The sequence below is a fragment of the Echiichthys vipera genome (assembly GCF_963691815.1).
Source record: "Echiichthys vipera genome assembly, chromosome: 5".
Taxonomy (NCBI): domain Eukaryota; kingdom Metazoa; phylum Chordata; class Actinopteri; order Perciformes; family Trachinidae; genus Echiichthys; species Echiichthys vipera.
Window position 1 is genome coordinate 23,154,009 of NC_139830.1, and position 24,368 is coordinate 23,178,376.

Here is a 24,368-nt window from a genome sequence, read left to right on the forward strand (position 1 = left end):
TTTGATGTTGTTAATTAGGACCAGCATCCCTAGGGATGGCTCTATGCTTTTATTGTGGAAGTCCAGAGGGGGCTTTCTCACGGTAGGGGCCCTTGTTCTGACATCGGCTCCCTCTCTACCCTCTGACTCTCTGAGGCCATTCTCAGAGAAGGAGGGAACCCCATGTCGTCCCCTCTGGGATCCAGTCCAAAGAAAGAGAGGTGGACCTAATGCAGCTCTGCAGGATTCGACTTCAGAAGAGTTTCTTCTGGTCATTTTCTTCTCATCTGTTAGTTCACAGTACCTTTGTACTGCTAAAGTTTCATCATGAGACATTTGACTTGTGTGGGTGCCAGGTCTTATGAAACATGTGTTGATAACTTTCCAGTCAGTCTTTTTCCATGTTAGAGTCAAGATTTTAGGTCAGCTGGTACAGTTGTGTTTGTCAGTAATTTATAGTCATCTCCCTTTAGTTGTGTTATACGGCGCTCTCGGAAAACCAAATTACAGTGTTTATATAGGCTATCAAAGGGAAGGAAGAATTATGGCCACACAACCGTATATTATGAGTGGGAAAACAGCATGACATGGCAAGGCATGCAGCCTACTGTGCTTTACATAAAACAAGACATGTATGGACTTCAAATCACGACACAAACACACACCTCTGGGAACTTGTGGTATATGTTTGTAGGACTAAAAGGAGATACAGTTAACTGCATGGCACACAGTAGGGGCAAAGAGGAAAAGACAACTCAGATTTGGGAGGAACACTGAAAAGAAGAAAAGAAGAGAAAGAGGGAAGCTTCAATGGGATGTTAGTGGATAGAAAGCAGAGCTCAGGGAAAGTGGAGCAGGCCCACAGTTTAACTTTCCAATCTTCAGTCTGTTTCCAAGCCTTACACTTGGACCAAGGTCAGCAAGGATGCCCACAGATACAACATCTCTCCTCATTTGTTACTTTTACTGTTTATATGCTTCCTGGGAAGATTTCTCATGCTATTATTATGTTTGAGGAGCTCACTTTAATAAAAAAAATATTTTGGAATGAAGACCAAAAACAACATAACATAAAGAGCATTGAGATAAGAATGGTTATTTAGCTACAGTTTCCGAGAGACAAATATCATCATAGATAGCTAGCCCTTGATATATGTTATCACTGTCCGTCCTGCATTAGTCATCCTGCACTGTGTTATTTATTTATCTGTAGATAGACTCAATAGCCTCAACCGAACAACTAGCACAATGATTACTCTGCAAAGATCAACACTAGGTTGGAGAAACAGTCAGGGGTTTTCAGGGAGGTATGCCTCGATGAAATGAAAAAGGAAATCTCCAAAAGCCAAAGTTGATGTTTTTATCACCAAAGAAAGCAAATCCTTCATAAGGCCTCCAAGATGGTTGTCAAAACACTTAAACATACGTGGGAACATGGCTGCAGTCCAGTGTCTGGAAATGTTTAGCATGTGCATTGTGCCTTGGAAGTCATGTAGTATGTATTTTACAGAAAGCTCTGCTGATTGATTTCTGCTCTGTTCAGAGTTGCTGGCAGTGGAGTGGAGGTGCATGTGGATTTTGCTGAGATGTCTCCTCCTTCCTAGAGGTTTGAGGTCAAAGGTCCCTTTTCTAGTAAGGGACACTTCTCTTGAAGTGTCTGCTGGAAGTCATGTGCCAAAGTGTCCTGTAGTGAGACCAAAGGGGAAGGAGGAGGACACCTGTCTGCGAAGCTCTAGTACACTCGACACTTCCCTCATTTTTTGCTGTTTGCCAAGCGACCCTGGGGAATCGGCATGTGGTTGTTAGAACATTTTCTCAAAACTGAGCGAAAGTGAGATGCTGTAACGAGTTGAATGAAAACACCACTGAGCTAACAGTTTCAACTTTGAAGCCTTGGCTTGTTCAGAGGCCACGCAGCCCACACATCATAGCCCATTATTTGGCTGTGACACCTGACCAGATCCACTGGGCTATCATTTAGCGGTTTGGGTCTGGGATCATTTGTAAATTCTTTACTGAAAGGCTATTTGTGGTAGGACGACTCTCATAACCTCTCCCGTTTTTCTCCCAAGCTGTTGTTTTGTGTCTTGGAACCTGTATATCTGCTTCTGGAAACAACTTGAAGTGATTTTCCATAGTTTAAAAGTGTTTACAACATTATGCTGACCCTGCATGGTTCTAACTGTGTAACCCTCCTTCAAGCAGTGATCCATCTTGATTTTGTGTTCTCCGGCAGGACTGTGTGAAAGAAATGAATCAGCTTTTGCTTTTATTATGAGACTACTGGGGAATAACACTGCTTAGGAATAAGGGAAATTTATATGTAGGCATTGAGGTTCCAGATGGTAAAAAGTGAGATTTCCGTATCCGTTTTTATTATAAAGCACGTTGAGGTGCTATATAAATACTGTGAAAGTATCAAAACGCTCAATCCACAGAGAAATGCACCTAGCCTGTATTCAGGAACTGTCTTGAAACGAGCCGTCAAGACTTACTCACAACTATAATATATATAAGTAGAAAGTGCTGCTGTTACAGTCATTCCCTGGCTGCAATGAGAGTGCAGAGACGCCAAGAGCGCAGATGCCAGAAACACTGAGATCATCAGAGCAGACTGGGCTTTTTCGGACGGGGGGCTCAAGGAGTTAGGGGCTAAAATGGAGCGTTTCAGACAGAGGGTGAATATAGGTATATTCAGACAGACATTATGAGAAAAAGAATGTGTGTTTTTTTAAATTGAACCATGTGAAATTGCTCTAGCAGAAACACAAAATACTAAGTATTCATACAAAGTATGAACCCAATCTTGGAACCCATCAGCTTCCTGTCTGATGTCAGATACTCCTCTCTGGGGGCAACAGCTGACATTTCGGGCTTTCTTGTATAGGCAAATATCCAGGCCAAGACTTCTTCTTGCAGGCTGTGGTATAAAAAGGTATATAAACAGATATCAGCATATCAATGCGGACTATTTACCTCATGCAGCCGAACATAATTAGTAAATACTACTCAGTCTACAAACAGAAACCAGACCGCTTCCGCTCAAATCCTGTCCCGGTGCCTACGGATTCTGCTTTCATGTGTAGAAACTGTTAACAGAGAATAGGATGAACCTGAAAATGAGCATAATGCGGGACCTTTTAAATGTTATCATGAAGCAAGAGCTGTGGCTGGTAATCGCAGACTTGAGAGAGAGACAAAAAGACAGACAGACAGAGAAAGAGAGAGAGTTGTTACCCTTGCAGATGAAAGGACCCTCTCTCTGGGTGTTCTTCAGAGGTGAAGGAGAGTGTTACCACAGCTGTGCCGCTCTTGTTTAAATTCAATACAGGACCTTAAGAGAAAAACACAGCTCAGATGACTTTTGACCCAGCAGGCTTTGACAATGGTCAACAACAGCAGCTCCCTAGCTCACGTGGTTGTGTTATTTACTCTCAGAATCAATAAGTTCTTGCTGTGAGTGTGTGTATCTGCTGTTAAATGAAAGGTGGACAGACACCAGTGGAGTCATTAAAAATATGAAGATTCTTAAACCAGACTGGGTATTATACTTGAAAGAGTTTGTATCTGTTTTCTATCTTTGAACAGAGAAGAACTGACAAGCTAATGATGATGATATGAGCTGAGCTATATGTAAAAGGCTAACCTGTATATATGAAGAGGCTCTTAAATGAATCTTGGATGTCTAGATGCGAAACACTGACCAACACAGGTTCAGAATGCTAATGCCTCCTTGGCACCGGCTTTTCCTGGGCTGGCACTGTGTTTGTCCTCAAGTCCCCGTCCTCCAGGAGGCATTGATGTCTGCTTTGTATATCCACTTGTTACTGGAGACCCGCGGTCCACTGAAAGGATCTCTCCACAGGTCACTGTGGGCCACAAGGCAAAAGCAGGGCCAGGATTTGCTAGCTCGTTTGTATTTGAGGGAATTTTGTTTTGGTGTCTTAGCAACGCAGCCCAGAGCTGATCATTTTAAAGCTGCATCCCATGTCGACTGCAGGATAACAGGTCCCCTGTGTGCCCCACAGGATCAAATGAGGGGCTGGAAGTCCGTGGGTGATTCAACACCGGCACTCTGTAATTACTCAGCCTGCAGAGCCAGCCAGCTCATGTGCCAATCACTGTGTCAAGAGTAAAGTCACATCCACAAAGGCACTGTGTTGTTACTCACCTTTGTAGACAGATAATCTCTTAGATTTGGCCATTGTCCTTTGTCTCAACACCTTGCCGGGGATGATGAGAAAGCTGTGAACTAAAGATGTGTTGTGATATTAGCGAGTGGCACCTCCTGGTATGCTGATGACTGGGGTGTATTGTGCTAAAGATGTTGGAGTCTGAGGGACGTGTAGAGCTTTGTTAATTAAAACCTACTCTTGAAAATAGGCAGGCTTTATTCCCACGACATTAGGTGAATTACATGGGGCACTGCAATATTAATCCACCTTGTGCATTGCCAGCATTCCCCTCAGAGGACCTGCACTCTCACAAATAGAGAAGAGATCTCCTGTTCCTCCTCTATCAACAATCTTTTTTCGCTTTGTGTTTATCACATCTGTGTTTTTGCTGTCGTTATTTGTGCTTACTGTTTGCTCTCCTGTGCACAGGAGATAACAAACTGAGACACAAGGAAATGTTAGGCTATTTTGGGCATGAGACATCAGATGTTGTGGTTTTTGGGCAGACAGTGTGTTCCCCCTGGCTGTCTGTCTAGTCTTACTTTTACAGTAAGGCGGACTGCTCACTGTGAGTGGGTGTCTGTATGCAATTAGCATCATAAAGGAGAAGAGAGGCCTCCCCTCCATGTCTCTCAGCGTGACGACACCTCTCCGCCAGCCAACCCACTAGAATCTTTTTCCCCCATACTTCTGGCTCTCTCTGTCTTTCTCTGTCTTTCTCCAGGTGTTTTTGATACAATCTCAACAGTCTCTGTGCTTAGTTATAGTCTGTGTGTTTTTGACTGATATATTTGGCTGGCTTGTCTGGCTGATTCATTTAGTTGTTTCTGCATCAGTGCAGTGCGGGGGAGGAAGGGACAGACACATTTGTAAGAGTCCACTGTTAGTACTTACATTTGAGCAGTTTGTTTTAGAGTGCTTTTAAAGCTTCCGATATATGCTGAGTGTATTTATTGTTAAATGGTTTGTTAAAGTGACTAAAGTGGACTGCCTGCGTCATTCTGTCTATGCTTGCAGCTTGGTACCCAGTCCAGGCCCCAGTGGGTCAGATGAGTTGTGTTTTACAAGAGGAAATGGCAGAAACGTCATAAAGCGCAGGCGCAGTAGAAGCAGGCTACACATGGAATGGTAAATACGTTATAGGAAATTATGGATGGAAGTTATGTCCTTACGTAATCATAGCGCCATGGCAAATCTCAGTTATTTAAAGTGCTCCTCATTTTATCCACATTTTTAAACTAATAGATTTTCCTTACACATCCCAGGAGTTTTGTGATCTCATCTTTTATAATATAATACAAATCTTTTATTATAAAATTGGGAAAACATTGTGTTTTGCTTCATCTTTTCTAAATCATAATAATAATAATAATCATATTTTACGTGACAATTTACACTATGACCTTGAATGGATGCTGAAACTTACCTAGGTTTTTTTTAGATGTATTTTAGACAAGAAATAAAGTTATTCTTTATTTTGTGTCAAGTGCCACAGCAGCACTGTTGTCACTGTCTCAGATGACACAAATAACACAGTTCTTCTCATTCGATGATTTTGTCTCAGACAGAGAGGCTGAGACGAAGGTAAAACAGACATATATATCACTCTGATGATGTTAGCGGAGAGTCTTGTGAGCTGAGTGATTCACTGCTGCTGATTGCCGACAGTTTATGTCATGGTTTTCCCCCGGTTCAGCTGCCTACGTTTTTTCCATTTCATTGACCTGCTGGAACAACATCTGGACTATGAAAAACGACACTTCCCTTTTGTTTGTTTAAATGAAACATTTCCCACGTTAGCGTTAACACTTCTTGGATGAAATTTTGAAAATTGGAAAAGCTGAAATCATGCGCTCTGGCCAAAAATTGCTGGAAACAAAGTTATCTTTCAGGAAATGGTAGTAAATTCATCATGTTTAATAACAGGGTCTTGAAATACAAGAAGAGACCCAGAATTCAGCGGAAGCTTACATCTTTGCCAAAAATGTGCTGAGTGGGGTATAAAAGAGTTGTCGTGGGCAGAGCTGGGTAGGAGGGTCGGGCAAAAGAAGCTGAAGGGGGAGGGGGGGGGGGGTTGAACATTAGGGAGTCTACCACTGAAAGGGGTGGGTTGAAGGAGAGATTTAGTGTTGGGGCAGGCACATGGAGGTTGGGGGTAGATGGAAAGAGAAAGGGGAAAGAAGGAACTGTGGATCTGAGTTCAAACTGCAAGCTGTTTTCAGAGAGAGAGAGCAGGAATGTGGTTCAGCGTGGGAATGAAGATGCTCTGACATGTTGAGAGACACTCTTAAGTCTTGACGGATATATGAACCATTCTGGCTGTATGATGAAAATATCCCGTAAGTACACAATAATTTGTTTCCGGAAATAAGGCGTTAGTTGATTGAAGGGTTTTGGAAAGTAGACATATTAAGGTCTGTGCTTCAATGATGATGATGACTGGTGTACTTACCATAAACATGAATGAATGAAGCTGGTATTTTTTTTGTTTGTTTTCCTTAAAGAATATGAAAGAAAGAGGATTACTGTTAATCACGAAGCTCTGCTTTCAGACAGATGCAGCAGCTCACAACAAAACAAAGCATATCATAAATGTACCCATGCTGTAAATATATTGTAAAAAGAGTGGAATGCGAACGAGCCTTTAAAACTGTCATCATTTTGGCAGCTCCTGTGTCTGTTCAGCTCGAGCACTGTCCGAGTGTGCCATATCTTTTCCTGCAGCACTTTGTAGCATGTCATATCACACTGAATTGCATAACCAGTGTCCTTGATAGTGAACTATTGCATAAAGTGAATTGTAAGGGAGTCGCCTTTGCCGCAGATATTTAAGTCGTACGCAGCTTTTGACATTCTGGGCCATTGTGTCACAGCCAAACTGGGTTTCATCTCTTTGTGCAACTGTAATTTTATACTGTACACAGTTTTAAAGATGTGGGTTGTGGAGAGCAAACACAAGTTCTCATTCTTTGGCATGATGCCCGCCCAGCCTTTTATCCACAAGAGATTTCCTTAGAGAGAGGATGAGAGGACAGAATGTCTCGGTATCGCGTTACAGAATGCCAAACAGAGAGGAATTCCCAGCTCATGTTACTTGCTCCCAGTGGTCCAACCTGCGGCTGTGGGACACAAGAGGACCTGGCAGCGCCCTCACTATGGGCTGCAGTTGAATAATACAGGCCTGATATTATCCACCTGGGAAGGAAGCCTATAGCTGCACAGACAACCTTTAACTCCAGGTGATACAGGTGGGAACAGAGCAGTGAGGCTGCTGGCTGCATACACATGTTGACTCAACTGCTGGTGAAGGGGGTAAACAGTAGACTTGTTTCATCCAAGGACACAGGGAACTGTTAATATTTATTCAGTTGTTGGTCAGTCTGAAGACCAAAGTCACTTTTCATTGATTTCTCTGTGACACAAATGTGAAGCGGCACAGGTGAGTCCTGTATCAACAGTTTGTTTTTTAAAACTGGTGATAGCAGTATCTTCATTGCAAGGTTACGGTCGCTGTAATTACACAGTATTGTGTGATGAATGGCTGTGGTTCACGTTTCAGCTGTAGTGTGACAGGCACAGACAGGGAGTTGAACAGAGACCTCAGATGTGTGACGGGAGAGCAGTCTGTTACCCGTGGGTGCAGCTCATATATAACTTTTTTTGGACGTGATGTTTATATGCTCCTGAAATGTTTTGCGTTGTGGAAAGCCGACTAAATCCCAGGTGTGTGTTTGAGAGTAAGAGGCAGAGGTAAATGACTTAGCTGTGTGGCTTTTGAAGAAGCACTGAAACTGGTAAGAGTATTTTCTCTTAGATTTGAAGTCTCAGCTTTGTTTTTTTATGTTAAATGATTTATGTCATTTACCACATTGTGATATCTAATTCCCGTTCATGTAACTATAGAGTGACTGACTTTGGATAGTTTTTGATGGAAACATTTGCTTATGTATTTAGCTGTGGAAAACCCTGCTCACATTTTCAGATTTTCAAATTAGATTTCTTAGTTTTGTCTACATCTTATTTTCACCCTTAATAAATCAGTTATTTTTTCAATTAATTGATTAATTGTTTAAGATATCGGGAAATATTTTTTTAAATGACAGAGGTGACATCTTCAAATTCAGTTTATCGTAGAAGACTGTGGAAACCAGAACATGTTCACATTTGTAACCAGATTGGAATTAAAACCAGAATTTTTGTCACTTTTGCAACAGTTAATAAATTATGAAAATAATTTCTGAGAATTTTCTGTCAATTGATTAATTACATTATCATTTCAGCTCTACTTTTGTTACAGTAAAGTGAAAGAAAACTGTCCAGATGTATTTAATGAATACATTTGAACGAATCCTGGTTTGAGCATTTGAGGTGGGCCTCTTCCTTATTCAGTTGCTTTTATTTTGTTATTAATTAAACCTGATTATATATTTTATTTTATATACTTTCTTAATGCAAAAGAGATTGTGTACTGTAGCACCAGTGTGTCAGACAGCATGTCTCAAGAAGGCGGTAAATGGCACCCGACTCTGTTAGCATTAATGGAAAGGTGCCAACGGTCTGTTTCCTTTTGTTGTGTCAGTGACTCTGAAGGCTTCAGACTGCTAACTTTTCTGAGGTCAGCAAGGCCGGCTTGAGATCCTGACTGCTCGGGGCATTTGTTTATCACAGAGTCAATAGTCGTGTTTCCATTCACATATTTTATTCAGATTTTGAAATATCACATCAGAAAAGCTATATGGAAACAACAAATTTCGCTAAAATTGCCCAAAAATTGTGCAAAAATATTTTTGCCCTCGCTTGAGGTGTTTCTTGCCTTTGCCGAGAAGTAGTTGATGGACTAAATGGGATGTGGAAATACCTTTACCAAATAAACTGGGACATAGAGAACATTTAACTCACAGGTGATCATCTGTTTCCGGTCTTGGCTCCTTCTCGGATATTCCCATAACGTGTCTTACTTACATGGCCAATACTCACGGACATGAGAGAATAATTAAAACTTCCCCAACTGGAACAAATTCCTGAAGACCTCTCTCTATTTTTCTCTCATAAATGCCACGGTTAGATGTGTTTAGATGGCCACCATGACGTGTGTTTGCACCTCATTGGAATTTCCTTTTTTGCAACATTTCAGAAGTTCAGTTAAAATTAGCTTGACAACTGAATGGAGACACGGCTTATGTGATAGTTTTTCTTGAACTCACGGAGGAGTCACGGAGAGCTCTAATAAAGATAATATTGATCTATAGTTTTATATAATTCTTTTAATTTTTTGTTCCCCTAAAATGTGCTACTTATACCTGGCTCTATGCAATGTTTGGTGGTGTTTTCTTTTTGCCTATTTTACCTTCCTTTAAAAAAATATAATGTTATATCATACATGTCTCAAAAGTAAAAAAAAAAAAAAAAAAAAAGGTGGTTATAGGTTCCATGTTGTTTCATTGAGGAGACTGACCAGCAGGGTCATCATCACATCCATGCTATCTCAGAATAATCAAGCAGAGAATCACGCAGGTCTGTCCATCCCCAAGTCTGTGTTTTTAGGATTCCAGGTGCAGAGGGGTTTTTGCTGCTTTGGTTCATCCACCAGTGGTTTAGTCAAAATGAAAATGAATTCATGTGGTTGAATTTCACTTTTTTTTTTTTATCCCTGTTTTAACGCACACACTTTCTTGTGTTTCAGAAATTGAAGCGAAAGAGGCATGTGACTGGCTGCGGGCAGCAGGATTTCCCCAGTATGCTCAGCTCTTTGAAGGTAATAAAAGCACTCAGTGAACTCCCACACACACATTCATCCCAAAGGGGTTGAAATTTTGTTTGGTTAAAAGATAGAGATTAATTATGTAGCGCACCAATAAAAGGGCTCTGTAATAAACCAAAAACTGCATTTTTATGTCAGCTTTTTTATATTTCTTGTGAAAAGAAACACTGTTATGGCTTGAATGTGGGCTTTTTAAGATGATGAGAGTGAATACGAGTCATATGGTCTGTCACCCTAGTCCCCAACACTTTACACAAAACCATGTATTCATGGGCTGCATAGTTAGCCTCATTTACACAACTGTCCTCAGGAGGCCTCGTATCTAGGGCTCCAGTCAGATCTCCAGACACCACAAAACAAGCGGAACATCAGCTGCTTTTGACATCTAATCTTTTCCAAGCTACGGTTACAACATAAACATGTCTTCTGTGCTTTAAGACTGAAGTCATGGGAAGACATGGGTTTTATCTGAGCTTAAATTAGCTCTACTCCCTCAGATCTTTGTGTCAAGGCCAGACTTTTCATGTGCTTTGGTGCAATATATTTCTTCTCTGACAGTTTGTAGATAGTTGTTCCAGAGCTCAAGCAATGGGTGCTGATAAAGGCTGTTGGAGTGCAGAAGACACAACATGAGCTTCACTCCTGATGCTTGATGCGTTAGAAAGGATGTTATGATGAAATACTTATTGGGACATAATCATGTTATAAAGACTACAGTATATCTGAATGTCTGCCCGTATGAAGAACACTGCTGCTTTTCATTAAAAAAAAGTTAACGACTTCACATGAATGCGGTGGAATGTTAGATTCAGAGGGTCTGGATTCAGTCTCTTAAGTTATGTAAGAGGAGGCCCATACCCAGAGAAAGACGTAATGCCTGCACAAGGCTGAGCGCTGTTATTTGGGCAAGTTCTGTCTCTTCTCATTAGCATCACATACAAAAAGCTGATGGTCTCCCAGCCTTCAATATACTTCTGGAAAGAATGTGGTTTCCAGCTACTTCTTTCCATTTGTTCAATTCCTGAACACTGTCTATAGAAGAACCACTGAAATATCAAATCTAATTTCAACACCATGTCAGTTTCTCTAATTGTTATGCTTTTCTCTTCAGATTCCCAATTCCCCATTGACATTACTCCTGTGAAAAGAGATCATGACTTTCTGGACAAAGACCTTGTGGAACCCCTGTGCAGGTAACCGGATGTTTGTTTAACACTGAAAAGGCACAAATATTTTCCCTAAATTATTTTTATTTTTTTATTATTGATGTTTTACACATTGCAAATACGACAGGAGCATCCTCCATGAGCAGTACAAATCCCAGTGTGACAGAAGGGGAGGTTACCTCTACTTGTAAGAGCTTCAGGAAATGTGACCTTGACTCAATTATTTCCACCCAGAAAAAAACACATGTCATAATGTTAAATACATAAAGTTATGTCATTTTTATTTTCTTATTTGGCTATTAAGAATCTCATAAAGAAAAGAAGAGTTTCCACTCACTGCTGTTACATTAATTAAAGCAATACATCAGTCCATACAGACCGCTATCAAACCTTCATCAGTCGACACTGAAGTATTAGACTGACATTCTGATTTAATAAACACTTACACAGCAAGAAGACTCATGTACTTTTTCAAGCCGAGATGAAAACAGCACTTCAGTAACCACAGTAACCACAACAACCATCCCGAGAGGGAAGCAGGAGGAGCGTGAGGGTTGCCTCGCACAGCTCAATATACTGTGACTCTGAAACAACCCTAAAGCAACTCATCTAAATTCCAAACTAGCCACGGGATAAATAGGAGACAATTGGAAACAGTTCCACCTCCAATGTGATTTTGCCCATGACTTCCCAGAATCTCTATAGTAACATAAGGATGGCTTTGTTGTCAGTTACATCACCACAGTCTAGTGTGCAAAAACAAATACCACCCTAAATACTGTGGGTGTCGTTGAACTGAAACTGTTAGTTGTTTCATGTATGTCAGTACTCTCTCTGATCCCTGGCTAAGCAGCCTCCTATTTTAAAAAAACACATTCAAAGTTATTTAGGCCTGTGGAATTAAGGGCCCCCAACTTAGAAATCCTCTCTTTAGTTGGGTCACACTATCTACAGTAACAATCATGACAAATTTGTGTTTGGCTAACCATCGTTGTGGGGGATAGTAACAGCCTCCATCTGAGGCCATTTACTGTCACAGAACAATACTGTCAATCTGTAAAAACAGACTGTTACATGTCAAAGCTTGTGATTCTCATACCACAAAAGAGTTTCTTGTTTTGTCTAAAGTCAAGGAACAGTGAGCCAGAGTGTATTTGTCATGGCGTCATCTTTTCTCTTGTGCTATTTGTTGGTTCATGTACAATTTTTAGTCCTGTGACTTTATATATATCCCCGTTTGCACGCCCACAAAACCTCTAACCACTAAGCACATGCTCCAAGGCGTAGACTTCATGTTTGATTCCAAATATTGAAAACAACTGACAAGTGAGTTCAGGACATTCGCATTAGTGTTTCAAGGGCAAAACTTTCATATTACTGTTGAGCCCAGCAAAATGACATTACAGATTGTGTACGTCTTGTCAGATGCAACAGAAATTAAACAGTTTTAAAAAGACCTCAAAAGTGCAGGTGCAAGTGCAAAAGAGCGTCAGAGACTGGTGCATCTGTAGATTGAGATCATACGACTTTATTGAATGAACCAGGCTGTGACAGGAACAGAAATCTGGCTCATCTATTGGCTTACCTCCAATTCACCTTTCCTCTGACTGATGCACACCACCAGCACAATCACTTACATCCAAGGCGGAGAGAAAGGGAACAGAGCTACCATCAATTACCGGTGTTCATTAGGTTTAGGATATTGTGGAACGGACAAACTGAATTTCCCTCTGGGTCTGGTTGTACATCCAGACCAGACGCTCATCTGGTTAACACTTAAATAGCTAACAGAATGAGATTTACTTCTGAAGTGGTCATTAGGCAGCTATTCTGGTCTTTTCTCTTGTTTGTTCAGGACCGTTTGCATCGTTTTCAGCTTGTATACGAATGCCCGCCTTCTAACAAACACTGGAAGACAAGATCACATCAGTCCTGTTTTATCCTCGCCTCTTTAGCCTCAGGCAGGGATCTGCTGGCTGTCCCCATGTCTCGGCTCAAAACTAAAAAGAAGACCACCTTTTGCAGTCCCTCAGATCTGGAACCCTCTGTGGCTTGCAGAATCAGTAACATCTTTTAAATCACTTGCCCAAATTTATCTTGAAAAAAAAGCTTGCTGTTAATGCGAGGACAGCACATCTTATTTTTTCATGTTATTGCCCTCTATTTTTTTTATTTTACTTATAGGTTATTTTATTTTTATTTTAACTAGTACTGTTGTAATTCTCCTGTTTAAACCATGTATGACACTTTCCTAAATTTGTTTTGAAAGGTGCATTTTATACAGGTTTTTTATAAGCTTCTTTTTTTTCAGGCGACTCAACACCTTGAATAAGTGTGCCTCTATGAAACTTGACGTGAACCTTCCGAAGAAGAAAGTAAGTGTCAACTCTACATTATGAGCTTTGCTTCTGCACTTTTAAGGTGAATTATTGTATGAAAAGTTCAACACTATGACAAGTGCAACAGTACACTATATGTATTTTGGAAACATACTCTCCCCTAACAAAAAAACAAACATTTAAAACACTGATGATTCAGTACATAGAAACTAAATTCACCCAGTAGTTAAGGCTTACGTGGGTGTCATGCTTTCTCTCTGTGCATGGACATGTTTGAAATATAACACCTCGTATGTACCTCTAATGGTTTGTTGTGTTTTTTACCTCCATGAAAAAGCTGACTCAAATATCAGTTGTACAATTTGCAATTTGTACGAAATAGAAGCGAAACGTCTATGCCTTCATAAGAAATGGTATTTTCTTACAAAGATTGCCTCAAGTTCTGCACCAACAAATCTAACCTGTTTTCATCCCTTTACCCTAGATTCTATGATATTTGAGATTGTACCATTGTTGTATTCATGTCTACTGAGTGATATTGCTTTTTATCTGTCCCCACTTTGGAATGTTGCCTGCTGGCTTTTATTAATGGTTTTTTCCTGCCTTGCTCTATTTATGGAAAAAGTCTTCAAGTCAAGGGAATCATCTGTCTGGTGTTGTATCACTGTCGGATGATTGGTTCTAATGTTATTAATTCTGTGCAGACACATCCTCTAGCTATTTCCTGAATTTCCTATTTAACTGTTCTTTGTGGCGTAGCTGATATGTCTGATGATATATACGCCCTAGCTTGCAGGCCAACTGATATTGGGAATAATACTTGTATTCACAACATAAGCAGGAAAAATGTGAAAATTATCATTTGTGGAAAATTTTGAAAAATAAGCAACAGAGGTTATTTTTATGTCTCAATCATTGCATGGTCTTCTTAATTTAATTGTATTCATTATGATTTAATTGGGTTGTTATAAATATCTGTTTTGAAAAACCTAAATAGAAACATTCATTACAACAGAGAAACTAATTCAATCATGTAGGCAAGACTAACTGATGGAACATAATCTTTCTTTCACCAGAGTGAAGACTCTGATGAAGAAGACCTGTTTGCTATCAGTGATAAATGGACCTTTGAGTGGAGCAGCCGGCGTTGGTCAAGGTTACAGGACATTGACTGTCTGCTGGGAAACAACGGAGAGGGCCAGCCCTCCAGGGATGGTGTGCCTCTGAGAACCACCACCAGCAGCGAGAGTGTTCTGACAGACCTCAGCGAGCCGGAGATCTCTTCTTTGCACAGTGAGAGCAGCGGGGGCAGCGGCCACAGGGGCCTCAGCACAGAGGACTCTGACTGCTCCAATCGCACTGGCTCTGATTCTGCAGCAATGCCAGACTCTACTTCTCTCACAATGCCTCACATCCCCAAAGAAATTGCACACTACGGCTCGCTACCTGATAAGCACGCCAAGACAAGCCGCATCCGTGCCAAAGACTTCCTAAAGCGCATGGACACACTACGCTCCCGTGGAACTCTGGGAAGGGGTCGTAAGACATTTGTCATTAGCTCTCCAGTATTGCAGCAGGAGGCCAAGGCACTGAAGACGTTGCAGTGCGTCGACATTATAAATGGAGATGATGAGGCTCCAGAAATACCGTCCAAAAAAGTTCTGCCGTCCCATTCCGGTAGTGAGGGAAGCAGCCATTCTAGTGGCAGCGCTGTCAGCTCACCCAGCCTGAAAGAGCGTAAGCCTCACCGTGCTGACTACAAGCGCAGTGGCATGTATTTAGAGGACATAGACATCTTCTCAGACACCCAAATGAATAAAGTCGCGGAACAAAACCGCAGGAATGAATTCTGCTCCTATGAAGACCTGGTGGTCCACATTCCCAAAGACCACAAGCCAGGAACATTCCCGAAGGCACTGTCCATAGAGAGCCTGTCCCCAACCAATGGGGCCTCTATCAACTGGCACACAGGCAGCATGCACCTGGACTCCCCACTGATTTCATGCAGGAAGGAATCGAGGCCCGTCACCCAGTGCTGCTCCAGAGGCAGCCGCATCAGTGTGTACGATAATGTACCTGGCTCGCATCTGTACGCAAGCACAGGAGACCTGATAGACTTGGAGAAAGAGGATCTGTTCCCTCATCTGGACGATATCTTGCTGCATGTCAATGGTCTACAGCAGATAGTGGACCACTGGTCTCAGAATGTGTTGCCTGTTGGAGAAGGGCTGGCGCGGGTGGACGGCCAGAGGGAGCATACAGTAGGTCTTCAGTCGTCTAGTCAGATCAAATTGGACTTTGAGGGAAATTCTGTGACAGAAAGCCAGACCACACCTAGTCACGGGGACAGAGACAGAGTATCACTTGCTGAGACAGAATCCACAATCCTCCGGGAAAGAAGGGACTCAGGAGTAGGTGCTTCGCTCACAAGACCGAATCGGTAAGACTCATGGAAATGCATTGAGTTAAGTACTGAAATATTTCAGATTAAAGTCTCCTATGAACAAAAAGAAAAATGCTTTTCTTTTTTGTTGAATCTTTTATGGCATTAGGTTACGATGGCCCAGCTTTCAGATATCTAATCGCCTAAGTCACTCAGTGGCATCCCTGCAGATCACCAACCAGTCAGCAGGCCAGCTGAGTTTGTTGCAAAAGTTTTCTCTGCTGCGCCTTACTGCAATCATGGAGAAGTACTCCATGTCCAACAAGCATGGCTGGACCTGGTAAGTCTAACTTGAAAGGTATATTTTACTGGTTTAAATATAGTTCTGGGTCATGGCAAGTGGGCAGTTTGTGCAGATCAAGGGTGTTTGGCTGTAGCCATGCTCGTAGCACCGAAGGTCTGCCAAGACGCGATGGATCATCAAGATCTGCCAAAACATGTCATTCGCCTGATTTCTGCGGACCTCCACTGCTCTACTCCATGGGGATTTCTGCCACAGAGGGATTTATCCGTACACACTGCCCACATTGCCATGACACAGAGGTTGTTTAAAAAACATCCCTTTAACTTCCAAGATTTTCAAGACACTTTTGGTGTGGTTCATGATTGTTTTTTTCTTTATCAGTGAAAGCATGTTTTATTTCTTTGATATTATTTTATACGTAACTGTATTTATTTCAACTATTATATTAGTACAGTTAATCTGTGTGTTTGTGTTTGGTATGAATAGGCCTTAATGAACTACTCTAACCAGATTCCCTTTTGGCTTACAAGCTGTTAATACTATTTGAGTCAATGGGCGTATGTCCGGTGTATTTTGTTTTGTATTACAGCATAGTCTCTTATTTAGCCAGTGGAAGCAAGTGTCAACAATGTTGTGTTGATGTCTCTCATAGGTCCGTGCCAAAGTTCATGAAGAGAATGAAAGTGCCAGACTATAAGGATAAGAATGTGTTCGGAGTGCCTCTCATAGTGCATGTGCAGCGTTCTGGACAGCCGTTGCCCCTCGGCCTGCAGCAGGCCCTGCGGTACCTGAGGAGCCAGTGTCTTGACCAGGTCAGCCACAGTACACATGCTCTCATGTTGCACATGTGATGTAACAAATGGTTGGGGTTATCTAACGTGTCAAATGTGGTGCAAGGTTTCACTGAACAATGACATACACAGGTTGTAGGCAGATACAATAGTAGTATAATTACAATACAGTGAGTGGAACTGCTATACAATGTAGTTAGATAGTGCCACCAGCTGTCAAGTGAATATCAACACTTCTGTTTTGCTTCTAGGTGGGCCTTTTTCGTAAATCAGGGGTGAAGTCTCGAATTCAAGCTCTTAGGCAGATGAATGAGAATTCTCCTGACAATGTGAACTATGAGGATCAGTCCGCCTACGATGTGGCTGACATGGTGAAGCAGTTCTTCAGGGATCTACCTGAGCCTCTGCTCACCAGCAAGCTAGGGGAGACCTTCCTCCATATCTACCAATGTAAGGGCATAAAGGACTTTATCGTCTCACTTGATTTTGTTTTGATTCGAAGAGCACTGGGAAATTGCACCTGAACTAACACAGAGTACATGTGGCTGCGTGTGGATGCCTTTTCAAATCTAGTAAATGACCTGCGACAGTTCGTGATTGCTTTTCTCTCTTCTGTCACTAATCTGAAGTCTGAAATAACATAAATCAATTCTCTCATATGTGCAGATGTGCCTAAGGACCAAAGGTTGCAAGCTGTCCAGGCAGCCATCATGTTGATGTCAGATGAAAACCGAGAGGTGCTGCAGACACTGCTCTGTTTCCTCAGCGATGTCACTTCCTCTGTGGAGGAGAACCAGATGACACCCATGAACATTGCTGTGTGCCTGGCCCCCTCCCTCTTTCATCTAAACATACTTAAGAAAGACAATCTCTCACCAAGGTACTTGTTTTCCTCACGTGTCTTCAAGTGTTACGGTTTGCTTGGTGTCTGTGATTTTGGAACTTTAACATTGCCCACCACTCTGTGCCTAAAAAAGCTAATAAACACTACTTGCATGCTTTCTATTAACTCCTGCATCTTCACCTATTACTCCATAAAGATGGACTTAAAATTGGTTACAGAGTTTGCTCAGCCCTCAGGGTTGCAGAAGATTACTCTGTTTCTTGGCCACTTCTAAAAGGACATGGCACTCTTTTTAAAGCTCAGTGTTTTATGAGATCATGCTGTGTACAAACAAAGCAAAGCTCTCTAATTTACCATGTTGAAATTGTTGCTAAAGGGATCAAAGGGGTTTCCTGCAGAGCAGAGGAAGGGTTTATATACTGCGTTTCGTGGGGGCGCTGACCCGGGACTCTGCTGGCCTAACAAGTTTTCTTTCCCCATAATCCCTAGGGCCATGCAAAAGAAATATGCCACAGGCAGACCGGACCAGAAGGATCTGAATGAAAACTTAGCAGCTACACAGGGCCTTGCTCATATGATCATAGAGTGCAACCGTCTCTTTGAGGTACAAAACCTGTAGTTGAGATGATGCAATAATTTCATGCCTGGATGCAATATCCACATGCCTCCATCTGTGTATATTTGATGTGAATCTCACTTCATGTTTTAATACACCATTAGATCCCTCATGAGATGGTTACTCAATCGCGTAATTCATATGTGGAGGCTGACTTACATGCACCAACAATTGAGGAGCTTTGCAAGCATATGGAAGATGGTGATGGAACGTACCAAACTCATATGGAGGGGAGACTTCAGAACCAGCTCAAAGAAGCCCGGGAAAAGTCCAAATACTGGGTGTCCTGCAGCAGCTCTGATAACACAGAGCTCTACTGTAAGAAGGTTGGTGTTCTTCTTTTGATTGTGGCTTTCATTAAGTTATTTATACAAGGTTCTTACAGGTGCTGAAAATCCTTGAAAACGCTTACATTTTAGTGTGGTGTTTTCAAGGTTTGAAAAGTGCTTGGATTTTAAATAAAGTGCTTGAAACTGCTTGAAATTTAATTCATATGGTATGGTATATATGATATGAAACAGAGAAAAGAAGATCTCCATATTCTAGAGATGGAACAAATTTTCTGACATTTTTGCTTGAAAAATCACTTTTTTGACAATTCTTTTGTCTGTAGAATTAGTTCTGTAGAAAGTTGATAATGATTTTGGTTGTTTATAGCACAATAATGTATAATCTAGTGTGATGATCAGGTGCATTAATAAGTATACCTAATACAGTACATACTACAATTACCTAGTTTGCCACTGCTGTAAGGTGATGGAAACGCATTAAAATGCACCTTAAAATGCTTGAAAAGTGCTTTAATTTGACTCTGGAAAAGGTGTAGGAGCCCTGTTTATAATAGTACTTCAAAATAATCCCAATTTTCTTTAATGGTTTAAAAAACATTAATCAGCATTATAACAAGGAAAGCTTGATATCACAAACAGGGATCTTGGAGTCACATCCACAAGTTAACATGATGGTTTGTGTGTGTTACATCCAGGTGGGAGATGGGAACCCTTTGAGACGCTGGCGAGTATCTGTGGAGGTGGAAGCACCACCATCTGTAGTGTTGAACCGTGTGCTGCGAGAGCGCCACCTGTGGGATGTGGACCTGCTGCAGTGGAAAGTGTGTGAGACACTGGACAAGCAGACAGAGGTGTTTCAGTATGTCCTCAATCGCATGCCCCCTCATCCCAGCAGGGACTTCGTAGTACTCAGGTGAGTGGTAATAAAAGAAAATGCTAAACAACATATTATTTGCTTGGAAGTAGCCCCTATGCCACTTCTGTTAGGGCACATACTCAGTCTCTTTCTGTTTATTCAAGGTCATGGAGAACAGATTTGCCAAAAGGTGCCTGCTCCCTGGTTTCTGTGTCTATAGAGAACGAGGATTGTCCTCCTGTTGGAGGGGTACGAGCTATAGTCCTGGAGTCCAACTACCTGCTAGAGCCCTGTGGCTCAGGAAAATCCAGACTAACTCACATCTGCAGAGTGGACTTGAAGTAAATCCCACAAGTTTCTTAATAAAATATTTCCTAACTAACCCTTTTTGCATCTTTTCTTCTGCTCATAAAATACATCAATTCATTAAAATGCGTGACATTAGTTGCATTTTTAAGATAAGATTGTTGTACGTTCATGTACGCTATAGTGTATTGAATATACTCTTTTGATTTCAGGGGAAGGACTCCAGACTGGTACAACAAAGCTTTTGGTCACCTTTGTGCTGCAGAAGCTGCCCGGATCCGCAACTCTTTTCAGCCCCTAATCACAGATGGCCCAGAGACCAAAATCTGAAACTCTTTGCCAATTGTGTCTGCTCAGCCTTGAGATCAAGATTGAGCCTTTGAGTCATTGCTAACAGGCAGGCACAAAGCATAGACATGACCCCAGAACTAAAGCACAGTTTATTTCGGGTTTTTTCCGTAGAAATGCTCTGAAAATTATTCTGAGCTCCTTTGTACTTGCACAATGACAAAAGAGGACATCTTATAGGTGCTGAGCATAATTACTCAATGGGAAATTAATCATCCTGCCAATGTCCTTAGCGTTAGGATTTTATGTATCTTGATGTTGCTAAACCTGTATATTATGATAATTATTATCTTTTATTATATTGTATTACTGCTACTTTAATCTACAATGTCTAGGACATTCAAGCTCTTAAACGCTTCTGGGAAGCATTTTAATCTTATTCAATCAGATTTAAAGCTATAATTATTATGATGTAGACTCATGTGTCTGTATATATGTGTGTGTGAATATACTGTACATGCAAACAAGATGTATATAATGTATATATGTGAAGGGATAAATAGTACATATGTGAATATCGTATATACTGATTCTTCCACTGTGTCAACCTTCCTGTAGTACACATGGTACAAAATTGTAAGCTGGTTTTACTTTGCTTCAGTATTGCCATTTTGGAATGGGTGTAATTTTATTAATCTTTGACCTCCCATGGTTGTGAGAAGAATGACTTAAGGTTTGACTTAATCATACCTGCTTAAGGGTACTGGATTGTGTAGTCAAGTGGAAGAGACATCATTTTTTAATAAAAGTATCAAAATTATGAAATGTTTGTATGCACTGATTCTTTATCTTGCTGCCACATTAAAAGACTAAGCACGCATTTTAGAGAAATTATTTGGTAATGGATAGCTACTGACCTGTGAAGGTGTCTAAATACCTTAAATGGAAAATTGATATTAAACAGTGTCAGTTATTCTTCAGTGAAAATTTCTATATTCAACAATCATGTATACTACTTATATGCACTGACACAAACACAATTCTCCCTGATTTGGCAAGACTGGGATGAGAGTGACCTCTACTGGCCATTTAAAGGAAACATGTCCACATGGCAGGATGGTCACTTACTTCAACTCATGTCTAATGCTAACATAACACTAAATCACAAGTGAAATCAAATTAAGTTTGTCCGGCATTTCTTACACACTTAATTCACTTACAAATTGTACGGAAAGGCAAAAAATACAAACTGAACACATAAACCTGGTTGATTGTTATTTTTGTCCACTAGATGGCCCTTTCTGATCAGCAGAATATGCTTTACTGTGGCCTCATTTTATTTTCCCTTGACACGATAATATTGAAATGAAGTCCCCCTTTTTTATTTTCAACAAGTAGTAAGGATGAGAATATAGACATGCCAGTGCAAAGTCTGAAAGGATTCCACACTACACCTATTCCCATCTATACTCCAAGTATATAAATACATTTTGATTGATGGCTTAAATAAACAATCACCATGTGGTATCTCTTCAAAACCTTATTGAGATAAAGTAAAATGTTGCGACAGCTCAGACATGATGAAAGTATATGGAAGGATCATTCAGCAAAACTATTACAGAATACAGTGAGATGCTAAAGTTGCAGACCTTACTGAATCATTACATGAGTTGACATTACATGAACATTGCCACAGGTTATTGAGTCTGGGTCTTTTCTCCGGATTCAGTTCTTTCTATATGCTCTAGTGTGTGAATGGCAAAGTCAAACCCGCTCCATTGACCTCTATTCAGCACTAGCAGGGTTTATGGTTCTCATTGGAACGGGGGCCAGCAAGTTTAACATAAGGGATGGGAGGACAGAGGGGATTGAGTTCAACATTAGAAATACATTATTAGATAAAGTGTTAGGTTGAGACAACAGAATGAAAACATGCAAATGGCTCATTCCTTAAGGACACAGTGGCTATAATACAATTGCACCTAGTACAACACAGCCTGTAAAGTAATTTGCCATTTGCTAATCCAAACATAGAGAACTTTGAAGAAAAAAATACATGGACAATAGCACATAAGTACTCCATCACAAGATGAAATGGTATTTCATTTACATATAGGTGAGCAAGCTTAATAATCAGATTTCAAATTATTCTGCACCGTATTACTACAAATTAAATAAAGTTTTAAAACTGCACAGTATATATATATATATATATATATATATATATATATATATATATATATAGTAAAAAAGTTGTATGAAGCCAGACATTATTTCTACCTTTTTTGAAGCCATTCTGACACGGATCAGCTTAATGAGGTTATGAAATGCAAGCTCAGCTTTTGGCTGTCAGTCAGGACGATGGACAGGATTGTTGCCAAGCTGTCAGTGTCAGTCTTTTTTATATAACCACCGCAACCTGGTGGCTTTCCATGTCATTATTAATTGTTATTATTAATGTAAATCTTTTCAAGACAACATTGAGCAAAGTCAAATAGGCCACACTCTTTCTTGATTGTCTCATGAAACATTAAAGACAATAAGATGCAACACATCTAATGCAAGTGATTCTGTAGCATTTTTTTCATTATAAAGGAAAAACAAATGTTGTCATTCAAATTTATAAATCATTTAAAAGTAGTTTTTTTTCTGGCCTGGAGATTAATAGAATAAAAAATCTGTAAAAATTGTTAAAAATAAACCAAGCCTTTAAAGAATTGAGGGGTCTGTATCCACTATTGCAAGTAAATGCTTAATATTCTGCCTGCAATTAGTTCAACGTGATGTTTGAACAAGCAGACCCAGCTACCTACTTAGCAGGATCATTAGGAGAAATTTTGAACAAGGGAATTAATCTCACTGTAATAGGATTTGTTGTATTACACTATGACAAGGTCATCTTTGTGCCTCACAGACTGATCAATGAACTGTACAACTAGAACTCAAACTGTAATGAACCTAGCACATATCTAGTAAGGCATTGTAGGATGATAATAATAATAATAATAATAATAATAATAATTATCATTATTATTATTATTATTATTATTATTACATCATTATAATAATAATAATAATAATAATAATAATAATAATAATTCGCCGGGTTTGCCACGGAGCCCGGCCGGGCACAGTCCGAAAAAGTGACGTGGCACCTCCCTCCTCTCCATCCTGTGGGCCCACCACTCGCAGGAGGAACCACTTGGGTCAGGAGCGCTGCTGCACGGGTGGCAGTGAAGGTGAGGGGCCTCGACGGACCAGACACGGGCAGCAGAAGCTGGCTCTGGGGACGTGGAATGTCATCTCTCTGTCGGGGAAGGAGCCGGAGCTTGTGCGGGAGGTGGAGCGCTACCAGTTAGATCTGGTTGGGCTTACCTCCACACACAGTCTCGGTTCTGGAACCGTACTCCTGGATAGGGGTTGGACCCTATTCTTCTCTGGAGCTGCCCAGGGTGTGAGGCGCCAGGCGGGTGTGGGGATACTCACAAACCCCCGGCTGAGCGCCGCAGTGTTGGAGTTCACCCCGGTGGACGAGAGGGTCGCCTCCTTACGCCTGCGGGTGGTAGGGGGGAAAACTCTGACTGTTGTTTGTGCATATTGGCCTTCTTGGAGATCCTGAATGCAGTCCTGCATGGGGCTCCAGTAGGGGACTCCATAGTTCTGCTGGGCGACTTCAACGCCCACGTGGGCAATGATGGAGACACCTGGAGAGGCGTGATTGTGAGGAACGGCCTCCCTGATCAAAATTAGAGTGGTCGTCAGTTATTAGACTTCTGTGCTAGTCACGGATTGTCTATAACTAACACCATGTTCGGACATAAGGATGCTCATAAGTGTAAGTGGTGCACCCTAGGCCAAAGGTCGATAATCGATTTTGTGATCGTATCATCTTATCTGAGGCCGTATGTTTTGGACACTCGAGTGAAGAGAGGGGCCGAGCGGTCAACTGATCACCATCTGGTGATGAGTTGGATCAGAGGATGGGGGAAGATTCTGGACAGACCAGGTAAACCCAAACGAGTAGTGTGGGTGAACTGGGAACGTCTGGAGGAGGCCCCTGTTCGAAAGATCTTCAACTCACACCTCCGGCAGAGCTTTTCTGGCATCCCTGTGGAGGTGTGGGAGGAGTTTGGAGAAGTCATGGAGAAGGACTTTCGGGCGGCACCAAGGTGCTTCTGGAAAACCATTCGACATCTCAGGAGGGGGAAACGGGGAACCATCCAAGCTGTTAACAGTAAGGATGGGACGCTGGTGACCTCAGCTGATGAGG

The 24,368-nt window shown here is 41.2% G+C and overlaps 1 protein-coding gene across 3 annotated transcripts in view; it reads left to right on the forward strand.

Moving 5' to 3' along the window:
• Window positions 1-20,773, forward strand: part of stard13b (StAR related lipid transfer domain containing 13b) — a gene marked incomplete at its 5' end in the record, with an annotated part of 47,204 nt that extends 26,431 nt beyond the window's left edge. For all 3 annotated transcript variants that reach the window (XM_083913533.1, XM_083913532.1, XM_083913531.1), the window contains 13 exons: window positions 9,838-9,909; window positions 11,027-11,108; window positions 13,393-13,456; window positions 14,497-15,860; window positions 15,973-16,143; window positions 16,760-16,919; window positions 17,150-17,348; window positions 17,565-17,778; window positions 18,232-18,346; window positions 18,463-18,684; window positions 19,344-19,561; window positions 19,669-19,845; window positions 20,023-20,773. In XM_083913533.1, coding sequence (XP_083769659.1) covers window positions 9,838-9,909; window positions 11,027-11,108; window positions 13,393-13,456; window positions 14,497-15,860; window positions 15,973-16,143; window positions 16,760-16,919; window positions 17,150-17,348; window positions 17,565-17,778; window positions 18,232-18,346; window positions 18,463-18,684; window positions 19,344-19,561; window positions 19,669-19,845; window positions 20,023-20,140 — 3,176 coding nt within the window. In that variant the 3' untranslated portion in view covers window positions 20,141-20,773. The remainder of the gene's footprint in view (window positions 1-9,837; window positions 9,910-11,026; window positions 11,109-13,392; window positions 13,457-14,496; window positions 15,861-15,972; window positions 16,144-16,759; window positions 16,920-17,149; window positions 17,349-17,564; window positions 17,779-18,231; window positions 18,347-18,462; window positions 18,685-19,343; window positions 19,562-19,668; window positions 19,846-20,022) is intronic.
• Window positions 20,774-24,368: the final 3,595 nt, after the last annotated feature.